General features: G+C 34.6%; 1 protein-coding gene across 12 annotated transcripts in view; it reads right to left on the bottom strand.

Annotated features, from left to right (window-relative positions):
• MARCHF1 (membrane associated ring-CH-type finger 1) overlaps window positions 1-25,110 on the bottom strand; it is a 215,105-nt gene that overhangs the window by 64,788 nt on the left and 125,207 nt on the right. For 5 of the 12 annotated variants that reach the window (XM_068137156.1, XM_068137167.1, XM_068137162.1 and 2 more), the window contains one exon: window positions 13,473-13,612. The exons of the other annotated variants lie outside the window; for them this stretch is intronic. In XM_068137156.1, coding sequence (XP_067993257.1) covers window positions 13,473-13,574 — 102 coding nt within the window. In that variant the 5' untranslated portion in view covers window positions 13,575-13,612. The remainder of the gene's footprint in view (window positions 1-13,472; window positions 13,613-25,110) is intronic. 12 annotated transcript variants of the gene reach the window in all.

Genomic DNA, 25,110 nt, shown 5'->3' with positions numbered 1-25,110 from the left:
ACCAGACAGAAGAGCAAGCTGTGAGTACCCAGCTAAACTGCCATGGAATCCCATTTGTGGGAAACCACAGATCACAGCACTTGTATTTCCAATTGAATTGCTGTACTGGAAATGTTAGATCTGTGCTTAAATAATTTAACTGTCTTTATATGTGCAGTGTAAAACCCACAACTGAATAATCAAACCTGTGAATACATTCTGTAAATAGGTTATGGTGATGTTTGAAGATACCACTGCCAGGAAATATTAATTATATAATACATAAAATTATACATTTTTATTACAATGGGAAGTCAATGCCTTTTTTTCTTTTTTTTTTTTTTGGGTGACTAATTTACTGAAATTAATATTTTTTTATAGTCTAATATGTTATTGCATACCTGATAATATTAGTATTATGGTTCACAACAACCTTGGCATCTTGGAACTGATGAAACCTAGCTTAAGTCAGCATAGTATTTAGAATTTAGAATTTAGAATAAACCAGGTTGGAAGAGACCTTCAAGATCATCGCGTCCAACCTATCAACCAATCCAATCCACCTAAACAACTAACCCATGGCAGCAAGCACCCCATCAAGTCTCCTCCTAAAAACCTCCAATGATGGCGATTATGCATTAAATAGAATAGATTAGAATAAACCAGGTTGGAAGAGACCTTCAAGATCATCGCATCCAACCTATCACCCAACACCGCCTAATCAACTAACCCATCTAACCAAGCACCCTGTCAAGTCTCCTCCTGAACACCTCCAGTGACGGCGACTCCACCACCTCCCCGGGCAGCCCATTCCAATGGGCAATCACTCTCTCTGTGTAAAACTTCCTCCTGATCTCCAGCCTGAACTTCCCCTGGCACAGCCTGAGACTGTGTCCTCTTGTTCTGGTGCTGGCTGCCTGGGAGAAGAGACCAACCTCTGCCTGTTTACAACCCCCCTTCAGGTAGCTGTAGCGAGCAATAAGGTCACCCCTGAGTCTCCTCCTCTCCAGGTTAAGCAGCCCCAGCTCCCTCAGTCTCTCCTCATAGGGCTTGTGTTCCAAGCCCCTCACTTATGCATTAAATAATTATACAAATATAGAATTATGAAAAGCCATACAGTTTATTGCCAACTGTACATTATTAACTAGATAACTGGTTGCAAATGCTGCATTTATACATCCTATACATGCCTTTGTGACAGAGAAGAGCAAAAAAGAACATTTAACATTCCTCCTAATATATAAAGCTACTTCTAAGACAGGCTGAATGTTTCAAAAATGCTTGAAGATTCTCTGACAAAACCCAAGCATTTTCCTTTGCAACACTCTGAGGCTGCTGTTATAAGTGAACAAAATGATACAATTAAATATTTGCTTAACTAATAGAAGGCATAAATTAATTAAAAAAAATGCTTCCAATGCAAGTATATTAAAGGACAGCACACATAGAAAACAACCCAAGCCCCACAAAATATGGAATCATATAAAAATTCTGCCTTGTGGCAGTATATTCATTGCTTATGCACTTCTAGAAAACAAAACAAAAAACCCAGCCACAGACAAAACCCCCTATTGTGCCTCCAAGTAAAGGATAAATAAGACTGCAAACTAAACAGGGCACCTGCAGTCCTAGCTTTAGGACCACTCTGACAATACTCTGCTGCTTTCACATACAGCCTACTTTCAGTCCTATACACCTGCACAACTGCACATCTTTTTGCTTTTCATCACACTAAAATCACATTAAAAAAAATTTAATTATTATTTTCTAGTGAGATAGCTTCCAATGATAGTATGTGACTCCAGCAAAGCCTTTGAACACAAAGCCCGTTCCACCTTTGTATGATAATTTAGCTGCCAGCATAATTCATGCAGAGATGAAAGACTACTTCCCACATAAACAGGAAGAAAGAGAACTACTCTGAAATTATACTGAAGATAAGATTTGGGAGTTAAAGCAGAGACCCAAATTCCTAGAAAGCATTACGGTGCTTATACATCACAGAGGGTCTGTAGAAATTAAGGGTCAAATTCTGTCCCATACCAAAATCAAACTCTGACTTTCAGCTGAGTGTACTATGCAATGACAAAGAATCTAGTATACTGTAAAAGTTATATAATGCTGAGGCATCCCAAATCAGGTTATGTGAGGTCCATCAATTACTTTTGAAACATGTATGACCATTCCACACTGATGAATTTACATAAATTATCAGATAGCATCTATCTTAGCAATACTTTTCATACAAATACAGCCCCATGTTTGGAAATTACAGACCTATCACCAGGTAGAAACATTAATCTTTTGATTTCACCTTTGCTTACGATGAGAGAAACTCTACTGCCAACTACCTAAAGAACAAACTTGATATAAACTGTGTCTATTCAGAAAAAGCTTTTCATGAAGTGGTACTCAAGAACAATCCGTTCCTCCAGAGACGCTGCCCTGATTCCAAGAACTTTTCTGCCAAAGCATCTTTGATAAATACAGTCTTGGTTGAATTTAGTCTGAAACCAAACACATGCAGTACTTTCACAGCAGTAAAAGAAAAAAAAATTAATCTTTTTTTAATATCTATAGTAATGTTGGTAATTTTTATTTCCACTCAATTTCTAGTCACTTCCTCGAAACGCTAAACTATCAAGTCAGCAGCTCAAGAAAAGCCGATGTTCTTTTCTCCCGTTGCAAACAATGTAGTTATTTTGAAAAACCATAAAATGCCGTTAGTCAAATTATACACTATTCTGCCTGCAGAGAAAAACAGAAGCTACTAAGCTGTATTACTAAACTGTCTTGCTACATTCTTAGCAATAAAAAATAAAAGCAAATACATTTTACTTCACTATTTTCATTAAAGCCACAAAAGTTTATCTGTTGCGGTCTATTTCATTTGTGTTTTGTTTTAAACTGCATCACATTAAAAAGTGCATTAGAATGCTCAGAAGTACATTACTTAAAACAAAATGAATATATAAATCTTTTTTTAAATCTCTAACAGACTAAGTTAGAAATTATGTTTCCTGAAAAAGTCATGCTGCATGCCTTCAAGCTTGCCAAAATGCTTTTTAGTTTCTTTCTCTGAAGAAGGTCACGTGTACTAAAGCAAAATGTAAGTTTATTATCCAGAAAATTCAAATACTGGGCTTCTATTCCCTGAATCAAGAGCAAAGGGTATACATGTAAGGTCACATTCATCATACTATACTGCAAATATGAAAAACATCACTAGTGCGCTTGATCTGATCCCCTGTGAATGAACAAAAAGCAGTATTCTCAGATATTCTTCCATCTTTATACATACTTCGGTAAAGAAGGATTTTGCTTGTACTATGCAATAATAAAATGAAAAATGGAACACAAAACTCTCAGACAACAGCCCCTAGAAACAAAATTCCTAATAATATAAAAAGATATTCAGAAGACTAGAATTTCTGAAAAACAAGAGGGTTTTTGCTTCTAGGGGCTTTTGTTATTTTGGGTTTGGGTTTTGGTTTTGTGTTGTGGGGTGAAGTTTTTTTTGCTTTTTTGTTTGTTTGTTTGTTTGTTTTTTAATTAAAGTACATTCTGGACCCATATATATATATATAATTTTTTTCTTTTCTTTTTTTTTCTGTAGACAATTTGATAGGCATTTCTGGATGCACTGATAAACAGACACAAAGAGATCCCATCGTGACTGGCCTAATTACCTCCACAAAATAAACTAAATATGTAGATAAGTATATGGAATTTTGTCTTGTACAAAAATTGCTTTAAACTATTTACTTTTATCTGCAAGAAACCAACTGCCTTCATAAATGCTTTGAATTGAGAATAATGTGCAATTAGCTTAGTAATTTTGTATATCACGTGCATCTGGGAAGCTCGAAAGCAATGCATTTTCCACAGCAGGCACCAGCTGACCAAAGCATTAATTCATGTTACTGTGATGCACATGATACAAAAAGGTTTCTCTGGGTCTTCAAACACTAAACATCAAGTTGAAAAAAACCTACTTACACTTAAGCTCTATCTTATTAATTAATTCCAAAGAAATTGTGAGTGTCAGAAGATTTGTGGCAGTTTAAATTCAGGTCAGTGTGTTCCTGACAGTACACAAACAGCCACGTGACAGTTTTTCCCCTCTGTATCTCTACACAACTTGAAGCCATGATATATTCCACAGCTGAGTGACAGAATGCATATTGTGGAGCAGCAATGTTTAAGAACGTAGTGCTTCACCTTGTTTCCTCCTTCTAAAACAAAAACAACCCAAACCATCTGAACAAGGTGTTTGGGGAAGGCATTAACTCAGTTATGTCACAGGAGTGGATTTCTCAAACAACGCTGAAATACTTTCATATCTGAATGCAGTAAGAAAGCTCCTATAAAGGGAATTTTTGTTAAACAAAAATAAACCATACTTTCAAGACTGGTACTACACTTAGTAGTTCTTAACTCTATGTCTAGACACATATTACATGAAAGCTTTTTGTACATGTTAAACCAAAAAAGCTTTTCGATCACTTGTAGCATTAAACCAGAATTTTATTTTTCCACTTTACAGAATTCTTTGACTTTTAATCATTTCTTCAGAACCTTAGGAAAAATGTTTTTCTAGGAACACATTTACATTAATTATGTCATCACTAATTAGGTTATATTGTATATTCCCTATGTCTTGACAGATTATACGATCAACATCCAAGATCACACAGGAAAAATGAACAGTCTCATGATTAAAGTACAGAAATCAGAAGCAAGATAACTGTTTCTGATTCCTGTCAATAATGGCACATTTAAAAACTCCATTTCCTCAGAAGAAGTCTTCAAAACCAACAGGCTAATGATGCATGCCTCCAATTATTTTTTTAACAGTGCATTTTAAACATACTTGCATGATAAATGGCTAGGCACCAAACACCTAAACAAATGCATTCATTTGGTATCAAGATAGTGAATACTCAGCCTTGCAGATGTTATCACCCACCAGTATTACTCAATACATAAGCCAAGGTGAACTGTGAATATGTTGTGATAAAAGAAGTATTTGGAAGAAAGTGAATTTTATCTTGAGAATAAGTGAACTCACAGTCATACCAGAAACTAAAAAAGTCAAGCTGGCACCTGTATATATACACAATACATATTTTTCTTATTTTTTTTCTCCATACACTTCTTCATTTAATTTTCTCTCCCCTCATCCTCCCACTATTTCAAACAGTTTCTGTGTGTGGTAGTTTCAGGCTGTGCCTAGAAAATTTTCCACAGATCTTGAACAGAAAGTAGTAGAATGTAAATAAACCGCTATTGGGTGTAAAAAGGAAAATAAACTCGAAATACTCCAATTGGACAGATAAAAGACATAAAACTTAGATCTGTAAACTATCTTTCTCTTTGCTTCCTCCACTCTGGCTGGTGTTTCTGCTTTTTTGCTGACTTTGGCTGCATTGCTTTGTTGTGGCTAAGTACTAACAAACTCTCTGTTCTTCTCTCTATCATGTACAGGGGGTAGGGAAAGGGGCAGGGAGTGGGGATGTTATTATTAACCCCCTAATAACCACCCCAGGGGAGGTTCTTGTGTTTATAAATTGTAAATACCTGTAAATATTGTATATTTTGTACACATTCATTGAATTTCATTTTAGATTGTAGTTTTGCTTGTAAATACAGCTTCATTTGCTTCCAACTGAGCTGGTCTGGCAACTTTATGTTGGGGGACATTTTCAACCCACCACACTGTGCAGAACCTTGATTATTACAAGATTTCAATAATGGGAAATTTTCTGATGGTATCTGAATTAGATCTTGCACCTAAAAAAAATATACTTTAGTAAATCACCAGACTCTGAGATGCATCACTTCAGATACCCTAAGCATATAATTTCAACTATTTTCTCCAAAAGGTAGCCTGTTTCTACTGAAATCCCAATCGAATGATATAAAAGCAAATTTAGGTTCACACTTTTGGAAACAGCTCTTTTGACTACAGAATTGGGTTTTCAGACAGGGAGCACCATTACTCCCTTAAAGTTACTGAGAGATGAGTAGCCTTTTTAAAATTATGTATCTTGAATTGTCTGTCCACAAGAGGAGACCTTCAGGATTTTGTCATTTCAGATTTTTTTTAAAATGGCCTTGACTCACAACAGCAGAGAAACTGAAAGGAAATCATACTCACTCTGTATAAAATATTCAATTTCATGCTACTGTCATTCAACAGGCACCATTATTGATGTTTTGACAATTTAGTAATTATCTATGCAATTATAAAATAATTTAAATTAATTAATTGAATTGCTCCTTTTTATTTTTGCATTTCATTTATATAAGCTGCTATTAATGTTTCATGAGCATTAATATTTATAGATTATAAAGATTACAAGAAGCAATTAGCACATTCTAAAATAATATTACCCAGAGAAAACAAACATCAAACATGATTAAATAAACTCAAGTTTCCATAATAAAAAAACAGTAATTCAATTATTTTGGGATCAGGAAACATTGTAGTCTAAATTAGTGTCATTTGCCAAGAAAAGTGACACTAGAGCTGAAAAGGTAAAGTATTTCCCCACTAAATACCAAGTGTCAGTACATGGTTTTGATGCATCAGTTTACCAACAGAGCACTTTGAGAGCCCTCAGTAGCCTCTGTGGTCCTCACCTACAGTGAGTTTGAGACCATTGGATGGGCCAACATCAACATGCCTCATGGTTCAACAATCTCATTACTTTAAACATCGCTACACACATTTATTCTGCCTGCTCTCAAGCTTACACTAGGCAGAGTCTGTACTCAACAGCTTCTCTGTGAAATGCAAGGAGCAGCGAGTCAGAACCTGCTTCAGGTCTGGAGATTATTTTTTTTGATTGTTTGCTTCGAAACATTTCTTTGCCTAGGGAAGACAAGTTTAAAGTAATAGCCAAATAAGCAAATGAGCTTTTCTTTACAATCACTTTTCCTTCCACAATATACCTTTTCCCTTTATTTACACATTTCCCTTATATATCTATTCCAATGGTTATACTGAAAATGCCAATTATGGACTGATTGATAGTAAGGACAGCCTCACAACAGAGTACCGAGAATTCAAAACACTGTGAGGAGCCAAATTGGATCCAGAAAAAGTACAATGTGATTGCACTGAATTAATACAATCTTCCATGTCCTTCATTTTATTTATTTATTTATTTATTTTCAGTATTTGTTCGCTCATTGTTTCTGACCTTGTTTTCTTTACCACAGAAAGAAAAGGGAAGGAAAATTGATGTAAGATACCTAATTCATTTCTGTGGAAGAAAAAAAATGTTATTATAAAAATGATGCAATAATCAGTCCATTTTAGCTCAAATGTTTTATAGCCAACTATATTTTCAACAAAACATTTTCAATGTGCTTTTTTCCCCACAAACATTTTCAAACCTTAGTCTTAAACCACAAAAGCTTATATGCTCAACAGTTCCCTTTTATCAAGATGTAAATAAAAGTGCTGCACCCAGCTATATTTTTTTTCTTCTAGAAGTATACACTAAGAGAAGGCTTAAACAATTTACTATGACAGGTGAATAATTCCATCTCTTTGGAAATTACATTTCTCTGTAGAATCTCTCTTTTTCACAGTTTGATTCACATATAAGCATTGTTTGGCTACTACATTAAAGTTACCAAATTTCCAAAAGCAGTGTTTACAGAGCATTTTATAGGTATAATAGTGTGGATTTCCTGGCTTATTCTGCAGCCTAATTAACAAAGTCTACTTAATAGTTATGCAAATAAGAATATAATTAAGATGAAACCAACTCCATATTTTTGTAAAATTATTCTTTTCTCACATCCAGTTTTTTGAGTATGAAGCTACACAATTTTCTTATAAAAAGAATAAAATGCAGATATTGAACATCCCCCTTAAACCTTGTCAGATTAACAACAGCCTTGTACTGATTAGAGAAACATATGTGAATCCTATTTCACAGGATTTTCAGCAAGGAATTACACTCTCTTGATGAAAATCAGGCAGCGAAGTCTTCAAGCTCAGCGCAGATCTTTCTTACTTTGGAATTAAATTTTGGGGTTTTAGATGAAGATCACAGAATCATGCAGTAGTTTGGGTTCAATGGGACCCCTAACGACCATCTAACAATAAACTATCCCTACAGTATGCAAAACATTCATATAGTTAGAGGAACTTACAGCCAAACCCCAGTGTCTTGGTTTATGATCACTGGAGGAAAATCTGTACTGGTATCAGCTAGGACAGAATTACATTTCTTCAAAGTACTTTCATGATACTATGTTTTGGATTTATGATGAAAACAATGTTGATAACAAAAGGATATTTTAGTTACTGCTAAGCTAGAGTATATCAAGATTTTTTTTCTGCTTCTCATGCTGCCTCAGCAGTGAGTGGGTTGGGGACGCACAAGATGTTGGGAGATGACACAGCTGGGTCAGCTGACCCTAACTGGCCAAAGGGGTATCCCACACCATGATCAGCAGTACAAGGTGGGAGAAAGTAGAAAAGCTCAAAGTGATGGCATTTGTCTTCCCAAGTCACTGTTACATATGAAGGAGTCTTGCACTCCAAGAGGTGGCTGAACACTTGTCTGCCAAAGGGAAGCGATGAACGATTTCCTTGGGTTCTTTTGCTTGCATGAGCAGCTTTTGCTTTACCTATTGAACTGTCTTTATTTCAACCCACAATTTTTGTTATGTCTCCATTATACTTCTCTCATGCATCTCACAGAGGGGGAGTGAGTGAGTGACTGTGTGGGGCAGAGTGGCCTGCCAGTATTCAACTACTACAAAACCATTTTCTGGGTTTTGTATAATTATATTAAATTGCTTGGTCAACATCTGTAGATGTGGAAACCTGGGATCTACCTGTATCAAATAGATAATTCATAAATATATTTTATGTTATCTTGTAAAAGCATATGTATCATTTGCTTGCACATAAAAAAGGCACTTTTCTTAGAGTTAAATTAGATGCTTGATCATTTGTCATGACTTCTGAATTTCATTTGCATATACGAACAGAAATTATCTAGTAACTCACACGACTATATTTCCAGATAAAACCACCCACAATTTTTGTGAGTAATACAACAGGGGAAAGCAGTATGCACTAATGACTACAATTCAGAATTATGTGCTGATGCCCCGTTGGCTCGATGTGCTGAACATGGCATACCAAATCAAACACCAATCCATACCCCACAAGAACATTAAAAGCTTAAACTCTGAAAATGCTTAAGCTCTGAGTCAGGACCCCAAGAAAAATTAAACATAGAGCAAAGACAAGTAGACACAGAACTGCTTATAGTAAAAGTCGAAGTGCTTAATCAATGTTAATACATATTTATGTATTCCCATCAAAAAAACATTTGAACTAATCACACTTACATATGCTTACAGAATCACAGTATAAAATAGATACTGTCAATACAGAGACAAGTGACTCAAACACAGAATTTAAAATTGTATGGTTTTAATTATATCCATTATCCTTTCAGAAGACAAAAAAAATGCAAATACTATAGCACAGAATTATGAGTTTTCAAGATCCAATTCTTTTTTGATAAATGAAGAAAACATTACTATTCTTTCCCAACTCTAGCAGAATTCAGGGATAAATATATGAATTCTCATACAAGAAAAGAAAAAAACCTTGTCATCTGAAGATATTCAGATTTGTCTGAAGATAAAAATATAGTAGATAAAGCCTACATTGAATAGAAAAACAAAGGCAAAAGACAACAAACAAAAACCACCACCAAAACCCAAAGCCCATTACAACAGCATCAAACTTTCAAAACAAATTTCAATAGCAAAAACTCTTGCTAAATAAATACTAAATATATTTTTTTTAAATAAAAGTGAATGGAAAAGAATAGAGGAGTAATAATTATTTGAATGGATACATTCTTCATGTACTGATCAAAACTTAGAAGTTTGGTCTCAAAACTGAAGTATTACCTGCAAAAATGTACCGATAAAGTCATTCCAAACAAATTTATTGCTGGGCAGGGAATCATTAGTGTCATAACAGGAACAGAAAGTTTGATCTGGAAAACTGTGCGCAACTGGTCATTCATTTTCAAATGAGCAGAAATAGGGAAGACCTTTTAAGATACTTGTGGGAGTATGGACAAGAGTACAAAAAAGGAAAGTAAGGATGAAAGGTTTTATTAGAGGTATCCAAAACTAAATCTTTTTATGAATGATATTAGGAATAATGAACTTTAAATGTTAGAAACAATGTAAATTGATAACAAATTCAGCTTGACAATCAGGATATTTTTCAGCTATTGGAGAAGCAAAGTCAGGTCCAGCTTTATGTCCCACTACACCAAATTAACGGACTGTATGAAAAATAAGTTTAGTCCTTACGAAACTAAAATTATCAATACAACCCTTAAAATCCAACAAATTGCAATATTAAGTAATACTTTTTGAGAAGTTATGCCTCCTTTGATTACACAATGACTCTAGACTTTAGAGGTGTGCTCAGAATCAAGAAGCAAGGAGGTCCACCTAGAATTGCACACAAAGGCTGTAATCTTTAAATTAAGTAGACTAATGTGATAAAGCCTTGGGATAACATTATAATTACAGTTCAGAGAGAAAATGGATTTTTTTTCCCAAGAGTACTTAGTTGAGTTTCACTGAAATATCTCAGAATATATTTTGTCATGTAAAATGAAATAATATAACTGATTTTATTAAAATATTTAAATTTATTTCACTGTTTTTATGAGTTAGTTTATTTTTTTCTGCACTGCTGTTCAGTTTTCCATGTACATGCTTAATGAAAAAAGGTTTGTTATTGATCAGAATCTTCTTCCTACTCTACAAGCTTCCTTCTGTCTTTCAGTAAGAGAGAAAAAGATTTGTTTTCATACAAATTAGTAAGACACAATATTTGGGTTGCTCTCCTTTGGGAAAATAGCATTGTGAAACAAAAACATTTGGGAGTTATATTAAAATAGAAAGGAATATTTCTTTTGAAAAGCCTTAGCTGAAGTTCTGAAAAACAGAAGACATTCAATGACAGGACAAGGGGCAATGGGTGAAAGCTGGAGCATAGGAGGTTCCATGTGAACATAAGGAAAAATGTTTGCACTGTGAGGGTGACAAAATACTGGAACAGGCTGCCCAGAGAAGTTGTGGAGTCTCCTTCACTGGAGACATTGAAAACCTGCCTGGATGCATTCCCATGTGTCCTACTCTAGGTCATCCTGCTCTGGCAGGTAGAGTGGACTGCATGATCTTTCAGGGTCCCTTCAAACCCCTGATGTCCTGTAATTCTGTGTGAATAAGACATATGTCAGAGGTGAAAAAAAAAGATGTACATTCCAGCTTGCTTCCCAATCCTACTAAGGGAACCAGGTCCACAGAGCAGCTACAATACTCTGAAAAATTAAGGTGGAAAAAAAGATACTTCCATAGCCATTGGAAACACTTTCAACAAGTAATTTTCTGTATTCCTTATTTTCTTCTGTTTCATTTATTTTTTATTTTCCAATATTAGTCTGTATCTTCATTCAAGACCAGATGGACAATTTTTCAACATTGAAAGGCTAAGACTACTAAGCAAAATCAAAACTGATTCAAAACAAAATTTCATTTAATATATGTTCATTAAGGAAAATAAGAACCTCCAGTTTACAGCGCACAAGTTGGGAAGACACTGCCAGCAAAAGCTTATACTGAATGTAATTTACTTTAGAAGTGAGGGACAGAAAGGCTAATGGTTCAGAGAGCAGGAAGTGAAGAAAATTAAAAGGAAAGCCCAAGAGGCCTCAAGAGATATTATTTTATTTCCTGTTTTGAAGATTATTATTCTTTAGCAATTCATGACATTAAAGGACATGTAGTACCCTCCCCAGCTGTTTATAAGCCTGTCTTTCTTACACATTTCAGCAACTAAACAGCCGTTCATAGAGTTACAAACAAGTTTATTTTTTAACAAGTTTTAATATTAATAAGGCCAAAATATGCTAACTCTACGGATCCAACTGTCCTGAACTGTACTCCCAGTTCATAATCTCTAAATCCCAGCTGGTAGATTGGAATACTTACCTCCGGAATATCAAACTGAATTTAATGATGGCTATCAATCAAGCAGAAAGAAAAATATGCAAATGTCTACATATGTAAATTCCTTAATTGCTACCACCTACTACTACCAATACCTAAACATTAATAGTAATTAAATAAAATTGTAACAGTAATTAAATATGGGAATAACATAATTGAAATTTCTTCTTTCTGGCTCATTGCTTTTTAATTTCCTTTTATTTCTCTGAAAGAAAAGCATTCCAGATTCAAGTAAGCCACAATAATAATATAGGGTATTAAGTAAACTATAAAATTTACAACTTCTAGTGCTGCCTTTTTGTGTTCTCATTATTGGGAAAAATTTACAATCTGCATCATCTACCACTGAACAATATAATTTTGACACATTAAATAGGGCTGCTTTTTCTACCAGAACTTCATCAACTTTCAAATACTGTCTCTTCTTTCATACCCTCCTTCACACTTTTTGGAATACCACATTTCATCAGTGGCTATAAGGAATTTTTCACATTTCTGCTTCAATGTCATCATGTGCATTCTTCAACAACTAAAGGGTAGTACTTTCTGGTATCTCTCTTCTTTTTTATTTTAAATTAAGATAGGAAAATGTTGTGATTATTTTAAACTTAATAATTAAATCAGACCGGGCATATTTAACTGAATGCTTCAAATAACCAGTTTTGCTGTAGATCTGAAAATGTCAATACAGTTGAAGAAAAACAAGTGCATAGGCAAATTTTGTGCATACATGTAGGAAAGTCTGATGCCTTTATGTTCAAGTATCAATTCTTACTCACCTGAGGAGGTCTATTGATTTAAATGGATTTATTTCATGAGCAAAAACAGTAGGATTAAAGTTCTTGTCAATGGATCACTTTATTCACATTCATGATAACTCCACTGCATAAATCATTGATTTTACATTGCCTGAACATCTTCTATCAATGGCTTTGCATGCAGAATGTCAACTACCTCTTTCTTCATCATGGTAAAAATATCGAGGTAATTTTGAAACCTAGCTAACACAAGTGCAGACATATCATACATTGTTCCTATTACAGGCAGGAGCAAAGAGTAAACAAAGTACCTTAAAATAATGTCCAGCTGTATTCATCAGGGATCAAATGTAATTGCATTGATTAGAATCACAAAGAATGTAAGTAATACATATTTGGACACTTCCTGCTTAGAATCTTTACCATCCACAAACAGCAATACTGCTTTATAGACATAGCATGCAAGCCAAAATGGACCATGCATAACATAAAAGATGAAAAAATAGCAAATGGGAAAAGTAAACAGAAATAAGGTGAAGTTTCACACACCGAGGCAACGCAATCAATGGAAAACACTACAATTTAAAAATAAATGTAACACCTCTGAAGTTCATCTGAGCATGCCACCATCAAGGAATGCAACTTTTCACTCACCAAAGTAGAGTTATGTGATGTATCACCTGAGACCTCGGGTGTTCTTGTGCTGTTTGGAAGTCTGTGAGGGTTACGAGCTATCGCTTGGCACCAGCCCAACATTTTCTCCTTCCACTTATCCCTTCTCAATTTCTGAAATTCTGAAAATAATTTAGATTCCCTGAAACAGTGACACTTTGAATGCATTGTGTGCATGTCTCTGGATGCATGCCTTTAAAAATAGCTTTTCACTTTATGTCTAAGCAATAAACATATTTTTAGAAGAACAAGTTCACTGAAAGTACTCCAAAAGATTAGACCATGCAGGTTAGAAAAGAACTAAGCACTTGCAGCACGCTTTACATGCATTAACAAGGATTCAGTGTCAGTCAAGTCAATACCTTCTCTTCATGCTAAATCTTTCTTGTCAGTTCAATTAAAAAAATGTTATTTTAATGGAATTTTATTACAAATTAATTGCAAGACTAGTACCATTCCCAAACCCATTTATAACATTTTGTGGCAGTTTTAGGCTATGCCTTTAAAATTTAGCTGCAGATTTTGAGCAGAAAAGTAGAAAAATATAAATAAATCACTATTGGGTGTAAAAAGGAAAACAAAAGATTATTCTAAACATATTCATTGGATAAATGTCTGGGGTAAAAGGAACTCTATCTTAACAATTCTTCACATTTCACTTCTATTCCCGTTCCTTTTCTCTTCTGACCTTGGCTGTTTTGCTTCACCTGGGAGATAACGGTGTTTCTGGATGGCCTTTGAGATAAGACTAACACTGCTTTCTCCCAGCTCTTCTGTATCTCTCTGGTACAGGGGTGTGGGGGAGGTTTGGGGGGGCAGTGGAGCAGCTCCCCTGGTCTCTTTTTGACCAGGGGGGTTTCCGTGTTGTTTGCCAATTGTAAATATCTGTATAATGTTGCAAATACTGTATATTGTGTAGATATTCATTGCATTACAATGCAGAGAGTAGTTTTTGCTTGTAAATACAGTTTCATTTGCTTCTAACCGAGTTGGTCTGGCTTAAAAGTTAATACTGGGGGGAAACTTCAACCCACCACACCCTGAAGCAACTAGAAATAGTCCTAAAGCAGTAGCAGATATTAAATACAAACCAGTGTGAAAACACACAAACATGTATGTATTATATCTCCACACACAGAATACCTGGCTTGTCCTGAAGTGTTACATTAGCATGTACAGTAAATAGCAAAACGCAATGTACACACGCCAGCACAAAATGCCTCGTGCCAACTGTAAGTTGTATGCAAACTTCTAGTTTGTAACAGTATCAAAATATCTTTTTAAGTAATGCAGCATATTCTGTAAACAGGGTACTGGGAAAGGAGTTTTTAAGAGTAAGCAATCTTCCTAAGTATTTTAAAAATATAACAATCCACTTTTCCCATATGAAATAAGTAATATAGGTATTTGGTGCAAAACTTTGCTAACTAATTAAAAAAAATAACTTTGGCAATTTTACCTCCACAGCTGAGGCAATTTATAATCTTTGGGGTTCATTTGTAACATTTTTTTAATTTAAAACATGTTCTTCTGTAACATCGTGAAACATGATGAAAAGAGATTAACCTACCAGACTGAAAGCACAGCTCTCCAAATAAGGTTAGCACTAGACTGAATAGCTCTGGAACATACATATGACAATGCTAAAGACCTCACATGGTAAAGTAGGATGTATTTAATGTCACTGAGTATTGTGTATGTGTAAAGTAGGGGGGTTATTTGTTTTTGGTGTTTTGAGTTGGGCTTTTTTCTTTGTTTTGTTGGACCTTTTTTTCTGCAATACCTATTTCAATCCTTATTTAAAAGATACTTCTCTCCAGAACAATGTTCAGATGGAAAACTTCCTGACTATTTTTCCCAAGATTGAAGATGAATATTCAATCTTTCTACTAGTAAAAAAACACCAAAATTTAAATGCTTGGAATTTTAATTTAATTGCACAAACATGGTTTTGTGAAGGCAGTAAAAGTAACCCAGTATATTTAAGAGAAGTTGTTAAAAAATACCTGAGGATTAAAACACATGGTTGCCAAGTTCCTAAAACTCAAAGGTCAGAATGAAAATCTGCTGCATCTACTAATGAGCAGCTGCTCATGAGTAGTTAGCTGAAGCTTCCTTTGAACCCTCACCCTTTTGATCACTCATTAAGAATGAAAGCTTCAGGTCTCAACTGAGGACCTTTTCTATATTCTTTTACTTCTGATGAATTATTATTTTATCATTATTCTAGGCTTATATTTTAAGCTATATGTATGAGGCTATTTTCTTTATTTACGGTTGTCTACCAATTTTTCAAGTAAACTTTTAGCTGAAATGAACTCATATTGCTGCATGTTTCAGTGTACAGTGAATTCTTCCAAAGATGTGTTTAGTGTATAGAAGTTATGCAAATTCCATGCTTTCTAGAATCATATACTCCTTACATTTGGGGTGGATATAAGCTAATTCAAACTGAGAATACAACTCTTCACATCACATATAAGCATACAATGAGTTGAGTATGCAATCTGATCAGAGTGAAAAACAGAACTTCATCTAGGGAATATTCTACAAAATTACTCTGCACAGCTGGATGCTCCTGGTACTTAAAATTGACAATCACAAACCTCAGGCAACAGCTGTTGTTCAGTATGACAAAGGTAACTCTTTGGAGTCATTATATTACGAGTTTTTACACAGTCAGGATGGCATTTCGACAATTCACAGCAGATCCTCTATAATGTCAGGTAGTAAGAAGTCTGAGTTCTCAAAGGTTTACAACCTTTAAAAAACACAGTTTAGAGATCCACAGAATCTACTTGAGCCACAGATATAGTGAGGAGTGAATACCCAAGATCAGTACGTGCCATCTACCTCCAGCAACAGCCATTCAATTATCTGCAAGGAGACTGTTCTAAAGAGTACCACCATCACCCCTCAGTAAGTACTGCCTGTAACTGTAAAGACAGGGAATCATCTGATTATAGCTACAGCCCTAGTATGTTCCTCTTGGGGTGCAGAACCACTTCGAACATCAGCAATACGTTGTTCTTCCACCCCACCCCACCCCGCTTAGGAATTAAAACAATGACCACTACTGTACAGATCATAATTCAAAGGACTTTGTACTTGCACATACAATTGAAGAACCATCACCTCAAATAAACTGCCTGGAAAAAAAGCCCACAATTTAAGTAAACCCTTATAAATGTGTTGAAAAAAAAAGTACTTTATTCATACTTTTTCAGGGGAGAGAATTGTGACATAATTTAGGCATGTCAGGGGACATAATAGATTAAAGTACATGTCACATAATATTAAATAGAGGGGGGTATTTAACAGTGATGCATTAAAAATTAACCAGTTACATGAAGTAAAAGCATAATGTCTCCAAATCAAGTTAATTAATCTAGCAAGAGAAAACAACCAGTGATTCTAATTCAGGAACATGATTAGATTCAGGTAACAAAGACTTCAACAAAGGCTGTGTTAAGATGAAGTGAGATGGTGGTGCTTTTTCAGTCCTTACCAGGATGTAACAGCTACCATAGAACAGCAGGAAACTGAACACAAACACACTGATCTTTATCTAAGCTAAACAGTTATGTTTTCTGTGTTCCAAGCTTCCAAAAAGCAATCAAAGTGATGGTATTTGTCCAGCAACTAAACACACTGCATAACTTGGCAGATCATCAAAATATATCAGGAGCAGAGTTGCAGCAACATTGAAATGCAAATAGCCTTCAGTTGCTGAGCGCCAGCAAGAGAAATACAGATCCTGTTGTTCTTTGTATATCTATTGTCTGAGTTTTATCAAGCAGTGACTTCCAACCAATTATTATAATTTGAGTACAGACATAAATTCATGGGCTGGATGCACTGCAAGCTCTGATACCTTATGCCATTTCTGTGTTGCAAGTACACCATAGGCCTCTCTCAACCTATGACAGCTGTATTTCACAAGTGTAACTGGAGCATAACAGCATAATCACTTTAAATCTGTATTTTTAAAAATAAGAAGCTTAATATGAAATTTGGAAATTACTTCTTTTAAAAAAGAATAAAAGGGAAACCATATTAGAATGTATGTGACTGTGCCAACAGATGTAGAAGTCTAGTACAACTCAGTGATCATTCTTTAAAGATAAGGGGGAAAAAATTCGTTTCCCCATACCAATCTAATAACTATCTGTAAAAACTTTTTTTCTTTTCTTTTTTTTTTTTAATCTGAAGTGTTAAGTAGGATTTGCCTCTCCAAACTGAGGATTAATTTTATGAGTCCAACAATTACTCAATATAAGTTGTAATACCAGTAGCTTGAAAGGCCATTAAGATCTTAAAATGTTATCTTCCTGACTGATACTTGCAGCTATTAGCAAAAATATTTACCTAATGTGCCAGCCTTGTCTAAAAAAAATGCAGAGCCCACAAATTACTCAACTGACAACCAAAATGATGGTACCAGTAAAGGCTCTAATGATAGCAGTTTTCTTGTGGATATACAAAATCAAACACCTCTACATTAAGTGGATGTAAGAATTCAAACTCAGATATGTTCTCTTACTTAATTACTCACTTCAGAAGTGCTTCTACAGCACTACTTGAAGAGTAAATAAAATAATACACAAGTAAATGTATTTCCCTAGTTGTATAGACAAAACAGAGTTGCCGTTTACCTAAGCATGCTTACCAAATGTGTCACTTCAGCAGATCTTCGGATTATTAGTTTTACTGTAACCTCATTTTCTAGAACGTGCTTCAATTTATTTAAGTTTGAAAAATGTCAGCTACAGTATCTTATTAAATTACTATCTCTATTATCCAATAATTTTTCAGAGCCTGTAAAGTGTCTATTTTGATGGTCCTGTACCATAATTAACCATTTCATTATTTCCAAATAAAGTCAACCTATATTTTGTTCTTTTATGTTACATTGGTAACGTGTTTAAAATTGTCCTTAGGTTTTCCAAGAATTTGATTCCCTTTTTTCATAACTAAGGATTCAAATTTTATATTCATTACTTACAATAGTTTAATCATGGGAAATAAAACTATTTAAGATGACTGGAGCAAAGTTTACTGCAGCTAACATTGCTTTGTCTAACCACTACACCCAAAGACCGACAAGATGTTTTTTTGATGCTTTTCAAGAAAATAGTCTTTTGGGTTACTAAATACATAAAATTTGTGTGTCTGCTTGTCTTTATAGTCATACTTATTTTTTAAATTTAATTTTCTCATGATGAAAAGTATCTCTTGTGTACAGCAGAAAGCAATTTAAAATCACTAAGGGCCCTTTTGGGCAATCATGACAAGTTTTTTTTTTAACTCATAGTATATTTTTAGTATTATAATGCTACCCCATTGCATTTGTGAAGACTGCAAGAAAGTATTGCAACTAGAAGGAGAAATGTATTAACTGATTTAATATTTTAAAAAAAAATCTTTACAGATGTAGATACTGCCAATTTTGTATTTGCCTACTCACAATTTCATTGCCTTTTTTCCCAAAAAAAACTATTTTAATAAGCAACCTCAATACCACCATAAAAAAATTACTTTGTTTTCTAATACATTGTTCTTTATATCACAACTGCACCTCTTGGGAATACTTTATTTATCCAAGGTTAGAGGTCTCTGTTGAAATGTCCTCAGAACATACAAAAAACAATCCAATAGTGTGTACTCCTGGCATGCTCCTGCCTAAAGGCAAGTGATGAAAGAGTGCTTAATTCGTCCCTCAGGACTTCTCGTAAGTTCTGCATGCACCAGACTCCCAAGTAGAAAGGAGAATGGTCTTGAAACAAACAGAGATTAGAGAATAAGAACAAAACACATGGTTTTGCTTTGTGAGTTTCCATATATTTAACCATATGTGCTTGTCAGGCAGCTTAAATCAAAGACTTAATCCACAAGGCATGACTGGTAAATGCATGTGTTAAAACCACACTGAGCAGCTCTCAGATAGCAAATACTCAGAGAAGCCACAGAAAGAGCAGAAAGTCTAACATGCAAAAAATCCACAAGGTAAAAGCATTAACTAACTCATATTGTTACACATCCAAACACACAAGGCATAAGAAGCTAAAGTAAGTCTTTAACAGACTGTTGTGCACATGTGAAGGGAAAAGTCTGTTTCATAAAGCTTTTCCTCATGCGGCTTATTTAGAGAAGAAGGGTATGTTTATGGTTTAAGATAAAACTTTGAATCAGGCAGAGCTTGTTACTGAAGTAAAATATGAAGATGAAGACAGAAGTAGCTTCTTTTATTTTAATCCAATAAAGGTTGTATGCCTGAAAGAGGTAATCAAGCCACTAAATATCCCCGTTTCAAAGGAAGGAAAATCAATATTGAAATTAATGATTTTTTAAGAATAAAGGGAAAATCACATTAAATCACATTTCACTGAAGTGTCAGAAGTACATGTGTCAAGGTCATGCTTGGTCCAACAGAAGTTATCTCTCCTCTGTCAGAGAAGTATTTTTAACAGCTGTTCTTCTGTTAGATACAATCTCCCGGGAAGTCATAAACCATCCTCCTATAAACACTGCAAACAGAAACTTCATGCTTGTGAGTAGTTCAGATATTGCTCTTGTGACAGGTAAGTCTACACTAGATGCTGGTCATCACTGCTGGAAAGAAAGGTATATCCTGTTGCTTAGACAATAATAAAGATGCTGTCTCTAAAACTCAGTTGCTGGACAGGCTATATCAGAAGGCCACTGCTTCTTTGTCATTCCTGGTGTCCTAATTTTTCTTATCTACTTGCACAGGCAACTTTCAGAATCTCTTTTAGGTTGAGTAACATTAGAATGATGGAAATGCAATCACTACAGCCAACTAAATGAATGGAAACACTTCAGTGAAATTCTTCCCTCTTCTAGTCTGTTCACTTTAAAATAATAGTTAAGTCCCTTAGATTCAGCATATCCTCTGTATATGTTCTCTTCTGACTTTTTAAGGATGAGAATGTCATTATATATTATCACTGTTTTTTTTTTTTTTAATTCAGAGTGCTCAAATAAGTGGTTTATGTAAAAGTATAATCCCTTATTGGCTTTGACTCCTTCTGCTTTATTTCCAAAACAATCATAATATAAAAGTATTACCATGAAATAAATGTTCATCAAATGGTGAGTAGTATATTAACACTTAAAGATTTTCTCTCTTTCATCTTTTTAAGTTTTTATGTTTTGTTGGTTTTTTTCTAAATTAGGTTCAGGGTTAATTTGAAAGTATTTGAAGAAACTCTTCAGAATCTTATTAGAGTGCCATGCTGAAATTTACCCAGCATTCTGGCACCTCTCTGGATTTATTATCTAGATGTCAAAACATTTCTGTTTGTTTCACTAAGTTACTAAGTACAAACAAAAACTTAAAGGGCTGCATAATCATTCTTTTTTTTTTTTTCTCACCTACTCAATTTCTCCAAGTATCTCCCTATTTAATTTTTGACAGCAGCCAGAGTAATAACGGTTTCCAATAATTATGTCACCATAATTGTCATTGTCTAATGAGAAACCCATTTAAATAAAGTATTTTTTCAGCTACTTGAATTATACTTTTGTGCTATGCAGTCACTTCTGAGGTTTACTTTGTATTTGTTTTCCAAGAATTTCAGTTGAAGATTATCAGAGGAATATTATTGAAAAGTTTATTCTCATAATTATTAGCTTTCAGGTTAACATATACTTACGTAAGGGACTAGTTATTTAAGCTGTTACCAGTAACTGCAGCACTAGGCCAGTAGGCCAGTAATTATTTATAACTTAAATATCTGGAATCCGTTTATCATGGAAAACCCTGAATAGGCCATCTGTCACGATTTCTTCCTAGCAGAGGTCAGATTTTTAAGTCAAGATCTTCATAATATATATCAGAAAGGGAGGTATGAAAAAGGATTACTTGCAATAGTGTATTTCATGTAATTTAGTAGTAAATACTACTTGAAGGGCTTTGTTAAATCTTTGTTAAAAACTTTGTTAAAAATATTTGTTTAAAAAGTATCTTTGTTGTTGTTGTTCAGTAGGTCTGTTACAAGCTTTTCATCAAATATAATTTGACTCTCATCAATTCATCAGTCAGTAAGCCCAGTTAATATTCAATTACAACATAAACCTTCTTCAAAATATTTAGGAAAATTCTGTTATAATGCACACAGCACCTTTAAGAAATGTTTTAACAAGTCCCTTCCAACAGAATATAAAATTCCACCTTGTTCTAACTAATTTCAGGTCTGTAGTTACTAACAACCAAATAGCTGTAACCTCACTTTCCCGAGGTAACTGAATTTCCTTTCGAATAGCATTCAGGTAAACTACTTCATGACTATTCATCAGTCACAGGATACCTACAAATTTATATTGGTGGGTATGACCATACTGATCACTAATCATGAGATGATTCCTTATAAACACTGTTTATTGCAATAAATAAGCTAAATGCAGACAGAAACCAATTCAACAATAATGTTTTATAAAATGATCTAATGCAATATGTGGGCAAATGGTTAATGGTACTGACAGATAAGCAAAAATAAAAAATTGTAATACCAGACCACAATGATTTATAAATATTTTCCATAGAGATTTCTGGGGGTTGTGTTTTTGTGAGATGAAAACAATGCAGGACATGTAATTATCATAAATACAACTCTCAGGGCTGTCAGTGAGCTAAGATTCATGAAGACCATAGGCACATCCCATCTATAATATGTCATTCTTTTTAAACCACTAAATAATATGTCATTCTTCACAAACTATTAAAAATAAATGGAAGACATACTACTATTCATCATGTTTGCCTGATTAAAACATAAAACTAGGTACAGCATCAGTTTCTCTTTTCCATTCCAAAATAATACAATATGCAAAATAGGCATTCACCCTCTTGAAAGTATTTCCAAATAACCTTAAGGACAGATGGCAAGCAATCAAGAATACTGATAAAATGTAACGTTCTAAAACTGTAATCTTGATTGTACAGCAGAAGATAAACACAGTGCTTGATGGCACAGCATTGCTACCTTGCTCTCTTTAGTGACTGTGTGACAAGTCTGCCATGCCTATGATGGACCAGCTCAGCCAGCCGAGTCTCATCCTACTCCACCCAAAAGATCTGATTTCTGTCAACTTTCTCTAATTTTGCTACCATCCATACTGCCTTCTTTTAGCCTATACTGACCACCAGCACTGAAGTTAAAACAGCAGTACACAGATCAGTGTGGCACAAAGATGTCTCTGTGTGACATGGCACAGCTATGTAACACAGAGCTGACCTGTACAAAGGTACTACCCTCCATACTGAGGAATGGCTCCATGGGTGAGACATACACCTTGCCCTCCTGAAAACTCTTGCACAGTGGTGTGAGACCTCCTTAAGCAGTCACACAGCTTCTCATACAAACTCAGTGATAACATGAGACAGCTCTGCAGTGTGCTTTATTGAGTGTTTAGATTGTTCCTGCTCTGTAATACCTGAGCATCTCATAATTTGGACATTCGTCTTCTCAAAAGCTCTGTGTGATGGATGTGCTATTCTCTGCCTTCTTTTTCCAATGCCCTATTTAATTCCTGTTTTCTGCAAAAACGTCTCCCTCTTCATTTACCAGTTCTGGCTTCTCCTGGCTTTAGCAATGAGCCACATAATCTACATAACTTTTATGGTCCAACAAAATATATAGCTTTTCTCCTATAAATAATAGCCTCTTGACCTGGTATATAGGTTATGTCTTCTTTCTTTAGCTGTCCTGTCCTGTGAACTTCAAATTTCATTCATTTAGATATTTACACATTTTACACTGAATTCAGACATTTTTTTACTTCTTTGAGGTTTAATTAAGGTTTGACATTTCTAGCTCTCTATTATGTTATTTACCTTCATATATATATACATCTCTAATTATGGTACTTTTACCTGAAAGCTCCCATTTGAAGCAAGCAAGCAAACTTCCATTCTAGCATTAATGCTTTTATTGTCTTCAGGAAAATCTATTCAGCTAGGAATGTTTGATGAAAGAGTTAATAAGTAAGAATGTCACCAAGAAACTTCTCACAAACTGCTAGAACCAACACATTACAAAATTAAGTAAGCAATGTTGAAAGCACAAGACAATTTTCACTACATTATCAAAAGACTTATTCAGAGTTTTTAAATACGTGCCATGCCACAAGTCTCCATGAGCTAACTGAAGTAAGTACACTACTTTCCAGTGCCATTCTCACTTCCTCGAATGTACAAGTGCTTCACAAATGAGATTTTATTGAGGTCCCTTTCTCTATATACAGCTCCACAGAAAAAGAGTTTGCCTCAGGAAACAGAAAATAATGGAAAACAGATGGATGCAAAAGCACATGTAGGTAGTTTTATTTAACTGCAGGCCAGCCACCCACAAACTATGGAGTATTTCAAGCAGTCTTGAGGGGAGAAAGAAATAAGCTGGTGAAAATAATTACATACAAGCAAGCTTTTTATTGCTACTGAAATACTTATTTTGAAAGTCTCCCAGCACAAAATGAAGATCCCAGTCCCTCACTCACCTTTTGCAATACCTTGCAATACCTGGGCTATAGCATCAGACCTTTGATAATGCAGTAGAACTTTTTTTTTTCAAATGACATTTAAAAGAAAGTTCCAATCTTTCTGTTATCACATATGCAAAATTTCATCCCAGAAAGTTTTTTCCCAGCAAGTAAAAAGCCCACATGAGTGTAGAATGAAGGTGCCAGCTCAGATTTGCTTTTCAGTAGTAGCTCTCTGACAGAAGGAACACTTTTTGCAGCTTTACAGAAGGCACCATATAGTCCTTAAAGTTACAAGAGTATATAAGTCCCTTAAATAGAAACAGCACATGAAATTAAAATGTGTTTTGGTTCATGCAAGTTCTGTTCAAGTAAGAAGAAGCATGGTATCAAAAGTGTGAAAATTGCACATTTTTATTTGCTTGCCACTAACTGCTCCCACACTGAGTAGGAAAAAAAAAAAAGAAAAGAAGTACTAGAATGTACATTTTTCACATTCAGAGACTGCTAAAATAATCAAAACGTACAGAGAAGAAATATATAAATATATCAAGCACACTCTTTAAACACAGAAGGAGTTTACTGATTAGTGTTTTTGCCAGTACAGTTACCACAGTAATGTCAAGGGAAGTTGGTTACACAAATTTTACTACATGTAAAGATGGCACTATATGAACATACTTTATTGACAACCACTTATCAGGTCAGGAAATTTATCAGGCCAGTAGAAAACTACCATGGGCTTACAATGTAAAACATATGGCAGTAGGACAAAATAGTGTTACTAAATAGTCTAATATCCAAAACATTAAATATTTCCTGCTCTCTGATTTTTGAGCCTCTTCTTAGGAATAAAGATATTAAAAATAAAATTTATCTCATAAATTCATATATAGTAGTAGAAGTTCTGGGTTCTAAAATTTAATTCTTTTTCTTTCAAGATAGACAGCTAACAGGAAACAATCAGTAGCATTCCCAGCATTGCATCAATTTAAACTACCTGGTAAGAGTTTAGACTCACTATTCAGTCTATATTTGTACAGAATACCTCATTTCTTGCCTCCATTAATCAAGCAGCAGATAAATATGATAAATATTCTTCTAAAAAATGAAGTAGCAG

This window comes from Melanerpes formicivorus, unplaced genomic scaffold (genome assembly GCF_026170545.1).
Source record: "Melanerpes formicivorus ecotype bairdi unplaced genomic scaffold, bMelFor1.0.p_v2 SCAF_4, whole genome shotgun sequence".
Taxonomy (NCBI): Eukaryota; Metazoa; Chordata; class Aves; order Piciformes; family Picidae; genus Melanerpes; species Melanerpes formicivorus.
Note: the sequence above shows the minus strand (reverse complement) of the source record. Positions and strands in the feature narration are given on the sequence as shown.